Source organism: Protopterus annectens, chromosome 10.part0 (assembly GCF_019279795.1).
Source record: "Protopterus annectens isolate FY-2018-M chromosome 10.part0, PAN1.0, whole genome shotgun sequence".
NCBI lineage: Eukaryota > Metazoa > Chordata > Ceratodontiformes > Protopteridae > Protopterus > Protopterus annectens.
This window is the reverse complement of record NC_056744.1, coordinates 385,504,098-385,519,165: the sequence shown is the minus strand read 5'-3', so window position 1 is coordinate 385,519,165 and position 15,068 is coordinate 385,504,098. Positions and strand designations below refer to the sequence as shown.

Below are 15,068 nucleotides of genomic sequence, written 5' to 3'. Positions count from 1 at the left end.
GAAATACAAAGATCTGTTTTTATACCAGGATCCTTTTAGGCCTCTTGGCCTAGTCCTTTTCCCCAGAGCCTTGTGTAATATTTTGCAAAGTTAAATACACTAGTTTTAATATTCTTGATTAGGATTTAAAAATCAAGTGCATTTTTTAATGTTTATACAATGTATTTCTTTTGTTTTTATAGCCTCTTGTGTTGATGTGTGTCAGTCTACAGCTTTGTTTCTTTGTTTTCTCCCCCAAATACATTTTTTGTTTTTATTCTTAATACTTCTTAGTTAAGGCATTTTTGCATGGAAAAATATTCTGTGTTCTTAAATCTCATTTAAAACAAAAATGTATGCAGCAATAGGAGGCGTTGCTACTGCAGGAGTGGAACAGTTATTTTGTTGTAAAGCTGTTTTGTACTAATGTGTATAACAGGATATTTGTTTGTCTTCCCTGTGCTGCATGTGGAATCTTAGCTGCACTGTTTACAGGTAAATCCATCCCAGACTGCGTTATAGACGGCAGTAAGTATTCTTCATTTCGTTGATGGTTTCCACAGGCTGTGTAAACATGTACTGCCATTTTAGTTCTGTTTATCAACCTATACTTCTTTTCAGGGCTGTATATCTCTGACAATGTATGTCTGTTTTTAACTGGCTAAATGACATGGTCGGTAATAACTGCTTTCAGGTATTATCTTGGCTATGTAGTTGGCAGAAGTAAGACAGTCCCATGTAAAATGAGTAGAGGGCTAGTAATGAAGTTCATTTTCCTTAAAAGTAGATAGATGCCAGTCTTCTTCTTTGATGGTCAGTATAACAATAAATCATAACATTAGAGTTTACCCACCTTCTATTTCCTTTGACATGGCTGGATGCTCTAAGCTGTTTTCTCTACAAAGACTGATACTGTCTCATACCTGTGAAGGTCCGACTGTCTCATACCTGTGAAGGTCCGACTGTCTCATACCTGTGAAGGTCCGACTGTCTCATACCTGTGAAGGTCCGACTGTCTCATACCTGTGAAGGTCCGACTGTCTCATACCTGTGAAGGTCCGACCGTCTCATACCTGTGAAGGTCCGACCGTCTCATACCTGTGAAGGTCCGACTGTCTCATGCCTGTGAAGGTCCGACTGTCTCATACCTGTGAAGGTTTGACTGTCTCATACCTGTGAAGGTCTGACTGTCTCATATCTGTGAAGGTCTTTGTAGAAGTAGGACAAGACTCCTTTATAAGTCCAGTATTGGGATGGTTTCTATCCGGTTCTGAGTACCACTGTTTTTTCAGTACCATGTCAGATATGTTTTACTGCATAGTTAGTTTGCATTCATATGTATTTTATACTTTTCAGTGGTAAACTATTAAAAAAAAAGAAAAACAAATCATTGAGTGTATGTGAAGCAAAGTTAGATTTTCTCCTCTAAATCAATCAAGTGTGTTTGTGGAAGAGGACACCCATGGATTACCACACACACACACACACACACACGAGTTTTTTTTATTTATTTATTTTTATTTTTGTTTTTATTTTTGTTTTAGAATTTTAAAATTTTAATCAGTTACAATAAAGAAACATAACATGTAAATTCCACACAAAAAACTATTTACAATAGTCCATATTCTATCATTTTAACATATATGAAGAAATTATTTTTTCTTAAAAAAATTTGTTTTGTTTCGGGCTGAAAGCATGCAATTGAATCTTGTGGCCTCTTCCAAGAGTTTAACAAGCATCCAGATTGAAAATACACATAACTGAGGGGTCTAAACATAAACTTCACACCAAAGAGAGGGGGAAAGAGAGGAATTCTCAGACTTTTCATATTTTCTTAAGAGGCAGTTTTTGAATCTGCTAAACAATGCAGTCCTTTACCACATTGCCACTGTGGTCAGAAAGTCCTTCTGTGTGGCACATCTCATTACTAAGGGTTTTGCATCCAGGAAGAAGGAGGTCATTGTCTCCCTCTACTCTTCCCTCATTAGGCCAATCATCGAGTACAATGCCCCATTTGGCATGTACCTCACTAGACACCTGCAACAACTGGAGAGGCTGTAAAAGTACCTCACAAAGAGGATCCTAGGCCTTAAATATCTGTCCTATGTGGACAGACTAAAAAAACTCCAACTATTCTCTGTCGTATATCGCCTACTTAGAGGCAATCTCTGCTTGACCTACAAAGCCATGTCTAACCCAGCTCTTTTAGAAATGCTACATCTAAAGAAATCCCAATCCCGCTGCACCACACGCTCCAGAGACCTCAACCTCATTACCACATTCAACAGAACATGCTGGAGAGACAGGTTCATAACCCAGAGACTGCCCATGCTATGGAATAGACTTTTCCCATACATGTCAAGCAGAGCACCTCACTGGCCCTCTTCAAGAGAAACCTTGATGAGTGGATGGGAAATAGAAAATTCACCCCTGGGATCACTCCAGTGGCTTTACTCGGCAGAGGCACTGGGAACTAAGGTCGGGTGGCACGATGCCAGGATAATCCTATGGGCTAGGCTTGTAAAGGCCCCAGGGCCATTAGCCTAGTACACACCTATGAACCATTTCAAGAGAGGAGGGTATTTATTTATTTGCAATTTGTTAACTGGGAAAGTCCATTGGGCCGCCCATTTTCAATGGAGGCCTGGTTAGAAAAGTGCCAATATAGTAATATAATGACAAAAATGAAACAATTTCAAGTAATATACATTGTACACAAAGACATAGAAAAATGTACAGTATTCAAATATACATTATACATATAATAAAAAATGACATAGAAATGGAAAAAAGTTGAAAAGCATTTATGGTCTGAGGCCTAGCTATGCTTACTAAGTAGATATAAAGATATCAATAGAGATGGAAGTAGTAGTACAGGTTATCAAAGTAATGAGGCAGTTTTAGTGTGTCAGGCATAAAGAGTAGAAGCAGGTCTTGTGTTAATTTTTGAGATAGACAAGGTGGAGGGTGTGGGGATGGGATAGATAGTTTCAGGTGGGGTGAGAGCAGGAGCATTCCCAGTGAGGAAAAGAGAGATGATAATAGAACAAGGTTTTAAAGGTGGTGTGGTTATGGGTAGTTCTATTGGGTGGGGGAAGTACTTTATGTAATCTAGCAAGGGAAAATGATAGTAAAAATTGACCTGGAGAACATGTGGGTTTATAAACTTCGAGGAGATTGTGATAGTTGGACCTGAGTACTCTATGAGGATGATGCATTTTGAGGGAGGGGGAGAGGGAGGGACAGTTAGAGGCTTTAAAGATGAGCTTATGAGCAAAGGCGAGTTGAATTTAAGACAGATAATTAAGGGAGTTCCAGCCAATTCAAGGAGTTACAGAGAGTCACAGTGGTGAGAGGAAGGTTTAGATTTTGTGGCAAACTTACAAATTTTGTTGTAGCAGGAAGATAGATGTGACTTTAGGGTGGATTGAAGATTAGTAAGGAGAGGGGCTCCGTACAGGAGAGAGGGAATGAGGTATGTGGTAGAGAGGAGTTGTTTGGTTGAAGGAGTAAGTTAGTGGTTATGTTGGTACAGCATTCCGAGTTTTTGGTGAGTTTTCTTGATATTTGTTTGTAGGTGAATGTTAAATTTTAATTGGTCGTCAATGAAGACACCAAGCAGCTTTGTGTAGGGAACTGTTTCGATAGACGTCATGTTCTAGCTGACTATGGAGAAGGATTTCTTGTCTATTTTGGTATGCCTAGGTGGAGTAAATATAAGTTTGGGTTTGGATGCATTGAGAGCTAGATGATTATCCATCATCCAAGATTCGGAACGGGAGAAGGCATCTTGAGTTAAAAACATCCTCTTCAGCAGCTTCCAAAAGAGAGATCTCAAAGCCAGTCATTAAAGTGTTTAGAGACCACTTTCTGATATATGTTCTTCAGCAGCAGCATGGGTGCTTTCATCACAGTCCACAAGAATTATTTCAGGATAGTTCAGAACGTATGGCTGTGGAAAAAACTAGTAGAGATTTGTTTCTTCATTCAGTGTCCTTAACCAGCATTCCTGCTCTGTTGCCACTAGTTATTGACTGCATGTTATTTGACATTGTAATTTAAAGTCATCCACAAAATGGCCTTACAAAAGCCGCAACCTGTATTGATTCCCCTCACTATTGCTAGTCTACTTTTCCCCCCATAGAAACCCGCAAATATTCACCAGTAACAGAAACTGTCATTGAAGGAAAATGGGGAAAACAGCCCTTCTCTTCTATCCATAGAAGAGAAAGAAACTTTTACATAGAGCACATTCAATGTCCTGCATTTCATGACTTGGTAAAACTATGAAATGTTGGACAGAGTTCTAAAACTGCTGGCCACAAGACCCATGTCTTCATCAAAGGAAAAAAAGTGTTGGAAAATCTTGGGCCAGATTCCAAAAGAGGTACTCACAGTGCAAGTCTGCCCTGTTTCCAAAAGACTTGATCTCAATATAAATGACTTACTTTGGTGTAAGGCCTATCTATTAACTGGCTTACATCAGGAGCAGATTCCAAAAGACGTGCACTCAGCCTGCTCTCAGTGTAAGTTGTCTTTTGTAGTCAGGCCTCTTATGTTTGCTTGAATCAAAGTGGTCTGTTTTAATTTTTCCAAACTGTAATGAGGGCTGCTTACAATACCTTGACACACACTCCCAGCCCCTAATGGAGCAGGCTGGGTGTATAGATCAGCAGCAGACAGGTAAGATCTTTATAACTGTCAGAAAGCAGGATGTTCATCGTGTTACACTGCTAAAGTCATTACACTTGGGTTATCCTGCTGTCAGGCGGTTCCCCAGTCGGCCTGAGTTCCAAAGTCTTGGTCCGGCATCGGTTCCTGTCACCTCCTCCCTGACGTCAGAGTGACAGGGGTATATAAGATGCAGCCAACGCCATTTTCTTCAGTCTTTCTTGCCACGCGGTGCCCAAAGCAGAAGCAGTTCGCAAGTGCCGGTTGGCCGACTCCTGAGATTTTCATTCCGAATCCAGAACTGAAGTCTTCTGCAAAGCTAAGTACCCCGTTGGGGAAACTTTTTCTTGCCTCAGACCGATGTCAGTAAAAGTTAATAACTGTATTTCATGTGGGAAGCAAATACCTCATAAGGATTTCCACTCCTATTGTATTCCATGCCTAGGCCCAGACCACGACGTCACTGGTTGTTGGTTTTGTGCTAGGTTTAACAAGTGCACCATTGAACGTTGGTTTGATTTTGCCCGACATTATTTTGGCAGAAAATTCAATTACACCATGCCGTCAGAACTCCCGACAACAGGATTACATAAAAAGCGCAAAGACAAAGACAGGCATCCGAGGCCCAAAACTGATGACGAGGCCTCTTCTAGGCTGGTCGCCGGTTCTCCGGTTTTCAGCGAGGTGCCTACGCAGCCCCTGACGACCGCTTCCACAGAACCACAGACCGCATCCGACTCCCACGTGGAGCTGGCTGGGCCTTCGGATGCTAATGTTTTCAGCCTACCGAAACTAACCCATCTGAGGGAACCGAAGTAGCTGAGCAATCCACAGCCTCAGAGGGTGTCTTCAGACCTACCCAGTTAACCATTAAACCCTTTACTAAGTCTAAGGCCCTCTTAAAAACAAAGAAACAGATTCAGCATTCTCCAGGACAGGCTTCCATGCCTAAGAAACAAATGCTCAAAATGGCCGAAGACCTAATCACCCTGATCAGGGGGTCCCACCCCCTTCCTGATAAAAGGCCCAGACAGGATGCAGACTATGAATCTTCCAACCAGGTGTCCATTTCTTCAGATTCATCCTCAGACCTAGGATATTCCTTACCCCCTTATGAGGATTCTGATGCTGAGGAATCAATTCCATCAGCCTCCCCGCCTGAGGACTACTCCTTTGGGGAGACATTACACACCATGAGGGAGCATTTCCATTGGGAAGGCCAGGATTACTCAGAATCCAAGAAAAGGTTCAGAGACTTCCTTTTATTGCCTCAACACAGACCCCTTGCTATTCCGCCAGTGTTAGATATTGTGGATGATGTCTACACTGAATCCAGCTTAAACCCTGACTCCTTACCCCCAGCCCCTGTTAAACCTGATAGAATTACAGAGTCACTGACTCTCTCAAATTTCTGTATAAAAGCCCTGTTGCTGACCCTGAAACTATTTCTCAGGGACCCAAAGGGATTAAGGCCTCATCAGCAAAAAACCTAGTTCCCTCTGACAGAGATTCCAGAGCATTAGACAGATGGGGAAAGAAAGTATATATGTCTGCAACCTTAGCAATGAGAGCCTTAAATTGCCAGTTTCACATGCTAAAATATCAGCAATTTTTGATGTCTCAATTAAAACAAAAAATGCTTCCAGACTCAGATCCTCCTAATTTTAAAGAAATGCAGAATTTATTGCATGTAGCTGAACAAGTGGGAAAGCATACTTTGCAATGTGGTTTTGATTCTTTAGAGGCCTCCTGTAGAGCAGCAGTTACAGGCTCTGTCATTAGAAGGCATGCTTGGTTAAAAGAACATACGTTACCAGATCATGTTAAAGCAAAATTATTGGATGCACCTTTACAGCAGGATGTGTTATTTGGAGTTAAGGCAGAAGAGGTACTAAAGAAAATGGAGGATAAGGCAAAATCTATGCAAACGGTAAAAGATTTCTTACAGGTTCAGCCAACAAAAAACTGGTCCTTTCCGGCTACAGACAGACCTCAAAGAGGCAGATACAGACGTCCGAGAGGTAGAGGTCAACCACAAGGTCCTTACAGGCCTCAACAATGGAGTACACCAGACCAGAAAGAAGGGGAAGACAGGCCCCAACCATATAAGAAGCAGCCTCAATGACTTCCCATTACAGCTGCCAAACAACTCTCTCTTGGCAGCCCCCTTGGGAGGAAAACTAGCACTTTTCTATCACAGTTGGCATTGGATCACCAAAGACAAATGGGTTCTCAACATTGTATCTCAAGGTTACAGGTTCCATTTTCACACTCTGCCAAGGTTAAAATGAATGCCAAATCTGCCACCAAATCAATGGGCAGAGGCTCAAAATCAAATTATAGCACTCACGGAAATGAGAGCTATTCAAGAGGTACCACCACAAGAACAAGGGCAAGGATTTTATTCAAGACTCTTTCTGGTTCCCAGAAAGGGCAAAGCCTGGAGGCCCATTCTGGATCTTTCTACTCTAAACACTTACCTGGATGTTCCGAAATTCAAAATGTTAACACTACAGCAGCTTCTTCCCATGCCTGGCAAGAAAGCTTGGCTCGTGACTTTGGACCTCAAGGAGGCATACCTGCATGTCCCTATCAGACAAAACTGCAGAAGATACCTCAGATTCATAGCAGGTTCAATACACTGTCAATTCTCTGCACTGCCCTTTGTCTTATCTACTGCGCCCAGGGTCTTTACATAGTGCCTGGCACCAGTAATTGCATTTTGCAGACAGAAAGGAATTAAAATTTATCCGTACCTGGACGACTGCCTCATTCAAGCAGAGAGCAAGGACAATCTTCTAGAGCATCTGGCATTTGTAAAACAGTTAAGTTGCCTGGGGTACACAGTAAATGAAAAGAAATCAAAACTAGTGCCCTCACAAGAGATAATATTCCTGGGTGCCAGCTTGAACACAACAGCCCAGATGGCTTATCTCATGCCAGACAAACAAGGACAACTGACTCAATACTTTCAATTGATGGCAACAAAAACCCAACTCCCTGCAAGAAAAATTCTGCAGGCCTTGGGTTACATGGCATCTTGCATACTACTAATTCCATATGCCAGACTGCATATGAGGAAACTACAATGGTACCTAAAGAGTGTATGGTCTCAACACTGTCAAAGTTTGGAAACAGTTATACCACTAATTCCTTGCCTTCAACAGGAGTTTCGATGGTGGGCTCAAGCTTGTCACCTCAACAAGGGACAGCCTTTTACTCAACCCACAGCAAGGTAAACACTGACTACAGATGCATCGGATTACACCTGGGGAGCACACATGGCAGGAAATTGTATTCAGGGCAAGTGGCCCGCAGAACAAAGGCATCTTCACATCAATCAAAAAGAGATGTTAGCTGTACAAAATGCCTTTATAGCTTTCAAGGACATGCTGCATCCAGGACAACTACTACTAAAAACAGACAACACCACAGTTATGTGGTACATAAACAAGCAAGGGGGCACTCACTCCTACCCCTTCTGCAGACAAGCCATGACCTTGTGGAACACAGCTTTAAACTATCAAGTTCATCTTCAAGCACAATTCCTGCCAGGAGAGAAGAACACACTGGCAGACGACTTAAGCAGAAACATCATGGATCCCCACGAATGGGAACTGAATCCACAAATATTCAGAATGATAACACAAAAATGGTGGAGCCCGGGCATAGATCTGTTTGCATCCCCAATGAACTACCAGCTACAGAAATTCTGCACAAGGAGTTACCATCCACAAGCATGGAAAGTGGATGCCTTCTCATTCAGCCGGAAAAACCTACAAGTATACGCTTTCCCTCCACTACTTCTCTTTCCAAAGGTTCTCATAAAAGCCAGGCAAGAAGAGCCAAAGATGATCCTGATTGCTCCAGACTGGCCATGCCAGTACTGGTACCCAATCTTAAAGAATTTAGCACAAGAACCACCCTGGATATTGCCTCAAATCCCACATCTGCTGACTCAGCACAACAATCAGATACTTCACAGTCAGCTAAAGACCTTAAACCTAGCTGCATGGAAAATTCCTTAGTCAAGCAAGCAATGCCTCTCTCCAAAGCTGTTATGGATGTCATTCTGGAGGCCAGAAGGTCTAGTGCCAGGAAAGCCTATTCGGATAAATGGAAGAGATTCTGTGCCTGGAACCAGGCTCACAGCCCTGACCCTCTTGTCCCAAACATTCCTCAGATTCTACAATATTTAACTGAGATGCTGGACAAAGGTCTCTCTTTTTCATCCATCAAGATCCACGCCTCTGCCATCTCTGCTCATTGCAATACAGATCCTCCAATTTTCTCTAATCCGTTGCTAAAACAGTAGCTCAGAGGGGCTAAAAACATAAGACCGCCCCGTAGAGCACCTACTCCAACTTGGGACCTCAACGTTGTTTTGGAAAAATTAACTTTACCTCCCTTTGAGCCTGCTAACACAGCATAATTAAAATATATTTCTTGGAAGACTGCTCTGTTCCTGGCAATAACATCAGCTCGAAGAGTTTCAGAATTACAGGCACTAATGGCAGTGGAACCTTTCCTCATTTTCCACCAGGACAGGGTGTCCTTAAGAACTAACTCTACGTTTATGCCAAAGGTGGTTTCAAGTGTGGCTCTAAACCAAACTATTCACTTGCCAACTTTTTATCCAAAACCACAGAATAAAGGAGAGAGACTACTGCATTCTTTGGACATTCACAGGCAGTTAAGCTTCTACTTGGACAAAACCAAAGCTTTCAGAAAATCTGAGCAATTACTGGTAGCATATGCTGCAGGAGCACAGGGAAAAGCCATTTCAAAACAGACTATTTCAAAATGGATAGGACATTGCATACGTTTCTGCTACACACACCATGGGAAACTTATACCTAGCAGCATTAGATCTCACTCCACCAGGACAACAGCCGCTTCCACTGCTTACCTCAGAGGAGTGCCTACCAAGGACATTTTGGAAGCAGCAACATGGAGTTCTGTGCATACCTTCACCAAGCATTACCATCTGCCTTTATACTCTAAATCCAGAGCTGGCTTCACCACTGCTGTGCTGCAGGGCCTTATAGCCACACCTAATGCCTTATAGAACCAGCCACCCTACCTCAGCTTTGGGATTCTACCCAAGTGTAATGACTGCAGCAGTGTAACACGATGAACATAGTACAGTTTTGTACCTACCATAAATGTAGATGTTCGAGTGTATACACTGCTGCAGTCCAGGTTACCCTCCCTCTTTTCCCTCTTACTTGCTGGTACGTACCTATGTCTTCTACCCTTTCCTACCTATGGGGAATATTTGCTGGTAACTGAAAGTTGTTGTTTGCTTTTCTTATGTATGTTTTATTAGCAATTTGAATTGCCTACCTTTTGGGGGCACCTGACATCTGGGGCAAGAAAAACTGAAGAAAATGGCGTTGGCTGCATCTTATATACCCCTGTCGCTCTGACGTCAGGGAGGAGGCGACAGTAACCGACGCTGGACCAAGACTTTGGAACTCAGGCCGACTGGGGAACCGCCTGACGGCAGGATAACTCAAGTGTAATGACTGCAGCAGTGTATACACTCGAACATCTACATTTATGGTAGGTACAAAACTGTACTTTCTTCTACTCTGTCCTCATCTTGCACAGGTATGTACAATAAGACTATAGTTGTAGCCCCTGTTCCTTTAGTCAGCAAGTCAAGATTATTGGGCATGCATGAGAAAAAGGTTATGTGTCAGTAATTATGCCATAAGGGCACTTATTTATGACCTATATGGCAACATGTCAATCTTTCTGTTCTGGGAAAGGTGTAGAAATGTGTACAAAATTGCCATATTCAGACAGCAGAATAAGACAGAAAATCCAAACACCACAGCTGACAGATGCCCCACCATCCTGGAAGATAGGTTCAATGCTAACATTAGCCCCCCACCCCCTAAAGGGCCCATATCTATACAGGAAGAATGCAGAGTCCCTGTAATCACAACTATGCAGGTAAAAGCTGCACTCTCTAAAGCCAAAAACACAGCATCCATGGGACCGGACAACATCCCAAGCTGCGTTTTACACGAACTTCAGAACGAACTGGCTCCCCACTTATGCACCATGTTCAATAATAGCCTCGCATCAGGCTTTGTGCCCACTGAATGGCGCACAGCAGCAGTTATCCCACTCCACAAAGGGGGAGCCACCACTGATCCCGGGAACTATCGACCTGTTAGCCTGACGAGCCTGGTCTGCAAGGCCATGGAACGTATCATCATGGAACTCATAAACAAAGACATTGGTAACCTCCAAACACCGGATCCCACCCAGTTCGGGTTTGTGAAAGGCAGATCATGCCTCCTGAACCTGATCGACTTCCTTGAGGCAGTCACCAAAGCCGTGGATGAGGGTAAGGTAATTCACACAGCCTATCTTGACCTCGCCAAGGCTTTCGACACCATCCCCCATTCTGGAATTATAGCTAAACTCACTAAACTAGGTATAAATCCCTACATCACAAGATGGGGTTGCCAACTGGCTCACTAACAGAACCCACACTGTAAAAGTTGCATACTCCAAATCTGACCTCAAAGCAGTGACAAGTGGAGTACCACAGGGTTCCGTCTTGGGACCTCTCCTGTTTGGTATCTACTTCTCTGAAGTACAAGCTAACACAGAAGGCCTCTGGCTAACGAAGTTTGCAGATGACTGCAAACTAGGAGCCATAGTCAAGTCCCCAAATGATGTGGACATCCTACAGAAGGGTCTCACTGAGACAGATGCCTGGTGTCAGAGCCATGGCCTCAAGCTCATTGCCAAAAAGTGCAGTGTCATCCCCTTTGGTAAAAACTCTGTAGCCATAAACTACCACATAGGCAGCAATCTACTTAACACTGAATGCATGATAAAAGACCTTGGGACCCAGGTGGACAGTAGTCTCTCCTTTGATAGTTACATCGCCACAGTAGTCAGGAAGTCCTTCTACGTGGCACACCTCATCATAAAAGGGTTCTCATTCAGGAAAAAAGAGGTTATTGTTCCCCTCTACTTGACACTCATTAGACCCATTATAGAGTACAACGCCCCTTTTGGAATGTACCTCACAAGACATCTGCAGCAGCTGGAAAGGCCACAGAAGTACCTCACAAAGAAGATTACTGGCCTCAAACAAATGCCTTACACTGACTGCCTCAAAAAACTCCAGCTTTACTCTGTAGCATATCGCCTATTCCGCGGTGATCTCTGCCTAACATATAAAGCTATGTCAAACCCAGAGCTGTTGGACATGCTACACCTAAAGAAATCCCAATCCCTCCTAGCTACATGCTCTAGGGACCTAAACCTTGTCACCACAATAAACAGGACACGCTGTAGGGATCGATTCCTGTCCCAGAGACTTCCTATACTCTGGAACAAGCTACCCATCTATATCAAGCAAAGTTCTTCATTAGCACTCTTCAAGAAAAATCTTGATGAGTGGATGGGAAATAGGAAATACACCCCAGGGATCACTTCTGTGTGTCTGCTAGACAGTGGCACAGGAAAATACCTTTCTTGGGTGGCATAAGCCATGGAACTTTGTTGACTAGGCTTACGTAGGCCCTTGGGTGGATAGTCTAGTACCTACCTATGAACCCATGTGTTGAAATGCGGCTGCAGCTCCAGCTGATTGGATGCTTCTTCCATATTGACCACATCTAAAATGCTCTTAAGAAAGCATGCATGGCTCAGAGCTATACCTCTCAATCATCTCAGTTTTCACAGAAGGACTTTTCACTCGTATTTTGGTCTGTTCCTTATAATTGTGGTTTTAATGCAAGTCATTGTGGATTGAAGTTTCTTAAGTGACAGACATTTGAGTTTCAGACTTTATACCCTTCAGAATATGCATACTAATGCACAACCTGTTGTTCTTTCAACTTTCTAAGTTTGTAAAAGCAATGTTTACAACTTGTCCCTATTTTTTGTCCTTTGTTCCCCATTATTTTTGGCTTTGTCCAGAATTCTTGTGCCAAGAGGTTGAGAGGTATAAGACAGGGTACATAATTTTCCTGAGGACATTAAGGCAATAAAGCTCACTTGCTAGCTGCATTAGTCACTCAAACCTATATGTTTGGTCAACCATGTAGTGACAGAGTTAAAGACACTATGTTTCTTAAATTCCATTCTCATTAGAATTATTCCACCTGTAAAAGCTCATTTTTTTAAGTATGTATGGCTGTCTATCAACCTGAGATCTGATAGGAGATCAGCAAAGATCTTCCAGGTGACTATATCTGACTATATCCTCCATCCCTTCCAAATATCCAGTCTCATACCCTAGGGAGGCAGCTTCCAGTATCACTTATCTGCATGGGGCAAGTTAACTGTGCTCATGTCAGCTTTACAGGCAATAGGGTAGAGTTACACAATGCATTTTCTATCGCATTGTATTTCTCACACCCATTCATATCAGTTTTCTGATGGTCCTTACTGTTGATGAATCATTATCTGACCAAAAAAGTCAGTACATTGTATATCCACCAATGAGGACAAAGTTTCTGTTCCAGGCTATCCCTTTGCCACCAAAAGAAAAAAGAGATAATATAAGGTCAGTGCCAGACTGTCAGCCCAAAACATGTTTTTCCAGACAAGTAAATTCAGAGTGGTAACATTTAAAACAGTTAAAACAGTTATTCCATTCATAGCACTATTTACATGGCAAATCCAGACATGGAAAATACATAGCTACACATTCCAGCTGGAGCATTTTGTAGACTTTCTAAAATTCCTTATACCAATTAACATTTTCACTTTTACAAGTCTTTCACAGCTCCCAAGTATTTGGGAGCTGTGAAAGACTTGTAAAAGTGAAAATGTTAATTGGTATCAGGAATTTTAACTCCAATGTTTGCATATGTCAGGGTAAATAAAAACATAATCAGCTTTCTTTACTGAGATGATTATCTCATAAAGGCCTACTCCAAGGAACATTTGTTGCAATGTAACAGTATAACAACATCTCTTTGTAGTCTTTGGGGGGTTATCAGAAATTGCAAAATATATTGCTTAAAACCTGCAACTTCATTGAATTTTTTGCAGGCTTTGATAGACTTTGCAGACAAAAGTGTTTCTACCTTAGGAAAGAGACATTAGTGGCTTGGGTCATGCTTGAAAATGGTCAGTGTGGACCAGTCAACCCTATCCATTAAAATAAAAATTAAAATTAAACTTTAGAATATAACAACAATTTTTGTTAACAGCATGCCATTAGTGCAAGGTAGTACCGAAGGATTTGGGCTGCATGTCATCTTGATCAATTAGCTCCCTGTGCTGATACCACAAGTCAACAACCCACCCCAGGTAGCTGTTCAACTGCAGAGGGGGAAAAAAGCACTTGCATGTAATAATCCATTTGCTACATTCTAGTGATTGGATTATTAAAGTTCGCCCTTCCATTCAAGAGAGGAAAAAAATAGTTTACTGCATTGTAGCCATTCGGTTATTACAATTACACCCCCCCCCCCCCCATAAAAAGAAAAAAAATTGTAGCATTCAGATTATTACATTTACATCCATGTTTGCCCCAGCAAACTCTTCCACTGAAGAGGAAAAAAAAAACTTCACTGTAGTAACCCAATGTCTGGGTTATTACAGTTAATCCACCCCACCCCCCAAACTAAACCTTACATTGAAGAGCAAAAAAAAAAATTAAAAAAACACTTCACTGTAGCTGTAGCCATTGGGTTATTACAGTTACTAAAATAGCATCCACGATGATTGTGCCCTCCCCACACTTTGCGCCTGGGGCGATTGCCCCTCTCTCCTCAGCTTAGCTACAATTCTGCTTCTTGCATTTACTATTAGTTCCTTATTCAGGACTTTACATAAGAAGACCTCAGTGAGCTGTCAGACTTGTTTGGAATTAATCATTAGATTCTGTGTGTGTCTGTAAGTGTGTGCGTTTGTGCGCACATACACACTCACATAAGTAATAGCACACTGCTGTATATTGAATTTCTGAATGCCAGCTTCCAATTTCCAATAATATTTATTTTATTTTTCTGTATGAATATTTCAAATGCTTGAAAAACATTCCTTTAAGGGACAAATGTATTGTTGTTTTTGTTCTTGTGCTTTAAAACTGCTATATATTTATGGTGTTCTGCATTATGTATTTTCTTCTGGTGTATTACATATTAGGTTCTGTGAGAAAAAGGAAAATGTGTATATGTGTTGTGACCTTAATCTGAAAATATTTGTAAGCCTTAATTGTGCTGTACCAATCTGAAAGCCAAAACATTAAATCTGATGTTAATCTTCATTCATTCCTTAATGATGGGTTATCGGTTCTGTCCTCGGAACTGAGCCGGCCAATATCAAGCTTGCGTCAGCCAAAAACCCTTGAGCCAAGGTCCTACCCAGAATGTTCTGCTCCCTCTTATCTCAGATTTCGTTTGCCGCATTGCTGTACATCCGTGTCAAGC

The 15,068-nt window shown here is 42.0% G+C and overlaps 1 protein-coding gene across 3 annotated transcripts in view; it reads left to right on the top strand.

Annotated features, from left to right (window-relative positions):
- Positions 1-15,068, top strand: part of EDEM3 (ER degradation enhancing alpha-mannosidase like protein 3) — a 1,015,437-nt gene that overhangs the window by 923,870 nt on the left and 76,499 nt on the right. For 2 of the 3 annotated variants that reach the window (XM_044085305.1, XM_044085304.1), the window contains one exon: positions 460-507. The exons of the other annotated variant lie outside the window; for it this stretch is intronic. In XM_044085305.1, the coding sequence (XP_043941240.1) occupies positions 460-507 (48 nt within the window). The remainder of the gene's footprint in view (positions 1-459; positions 508-15,068) is intronic. 3 annotated transcript variants of the gene reach the window in all.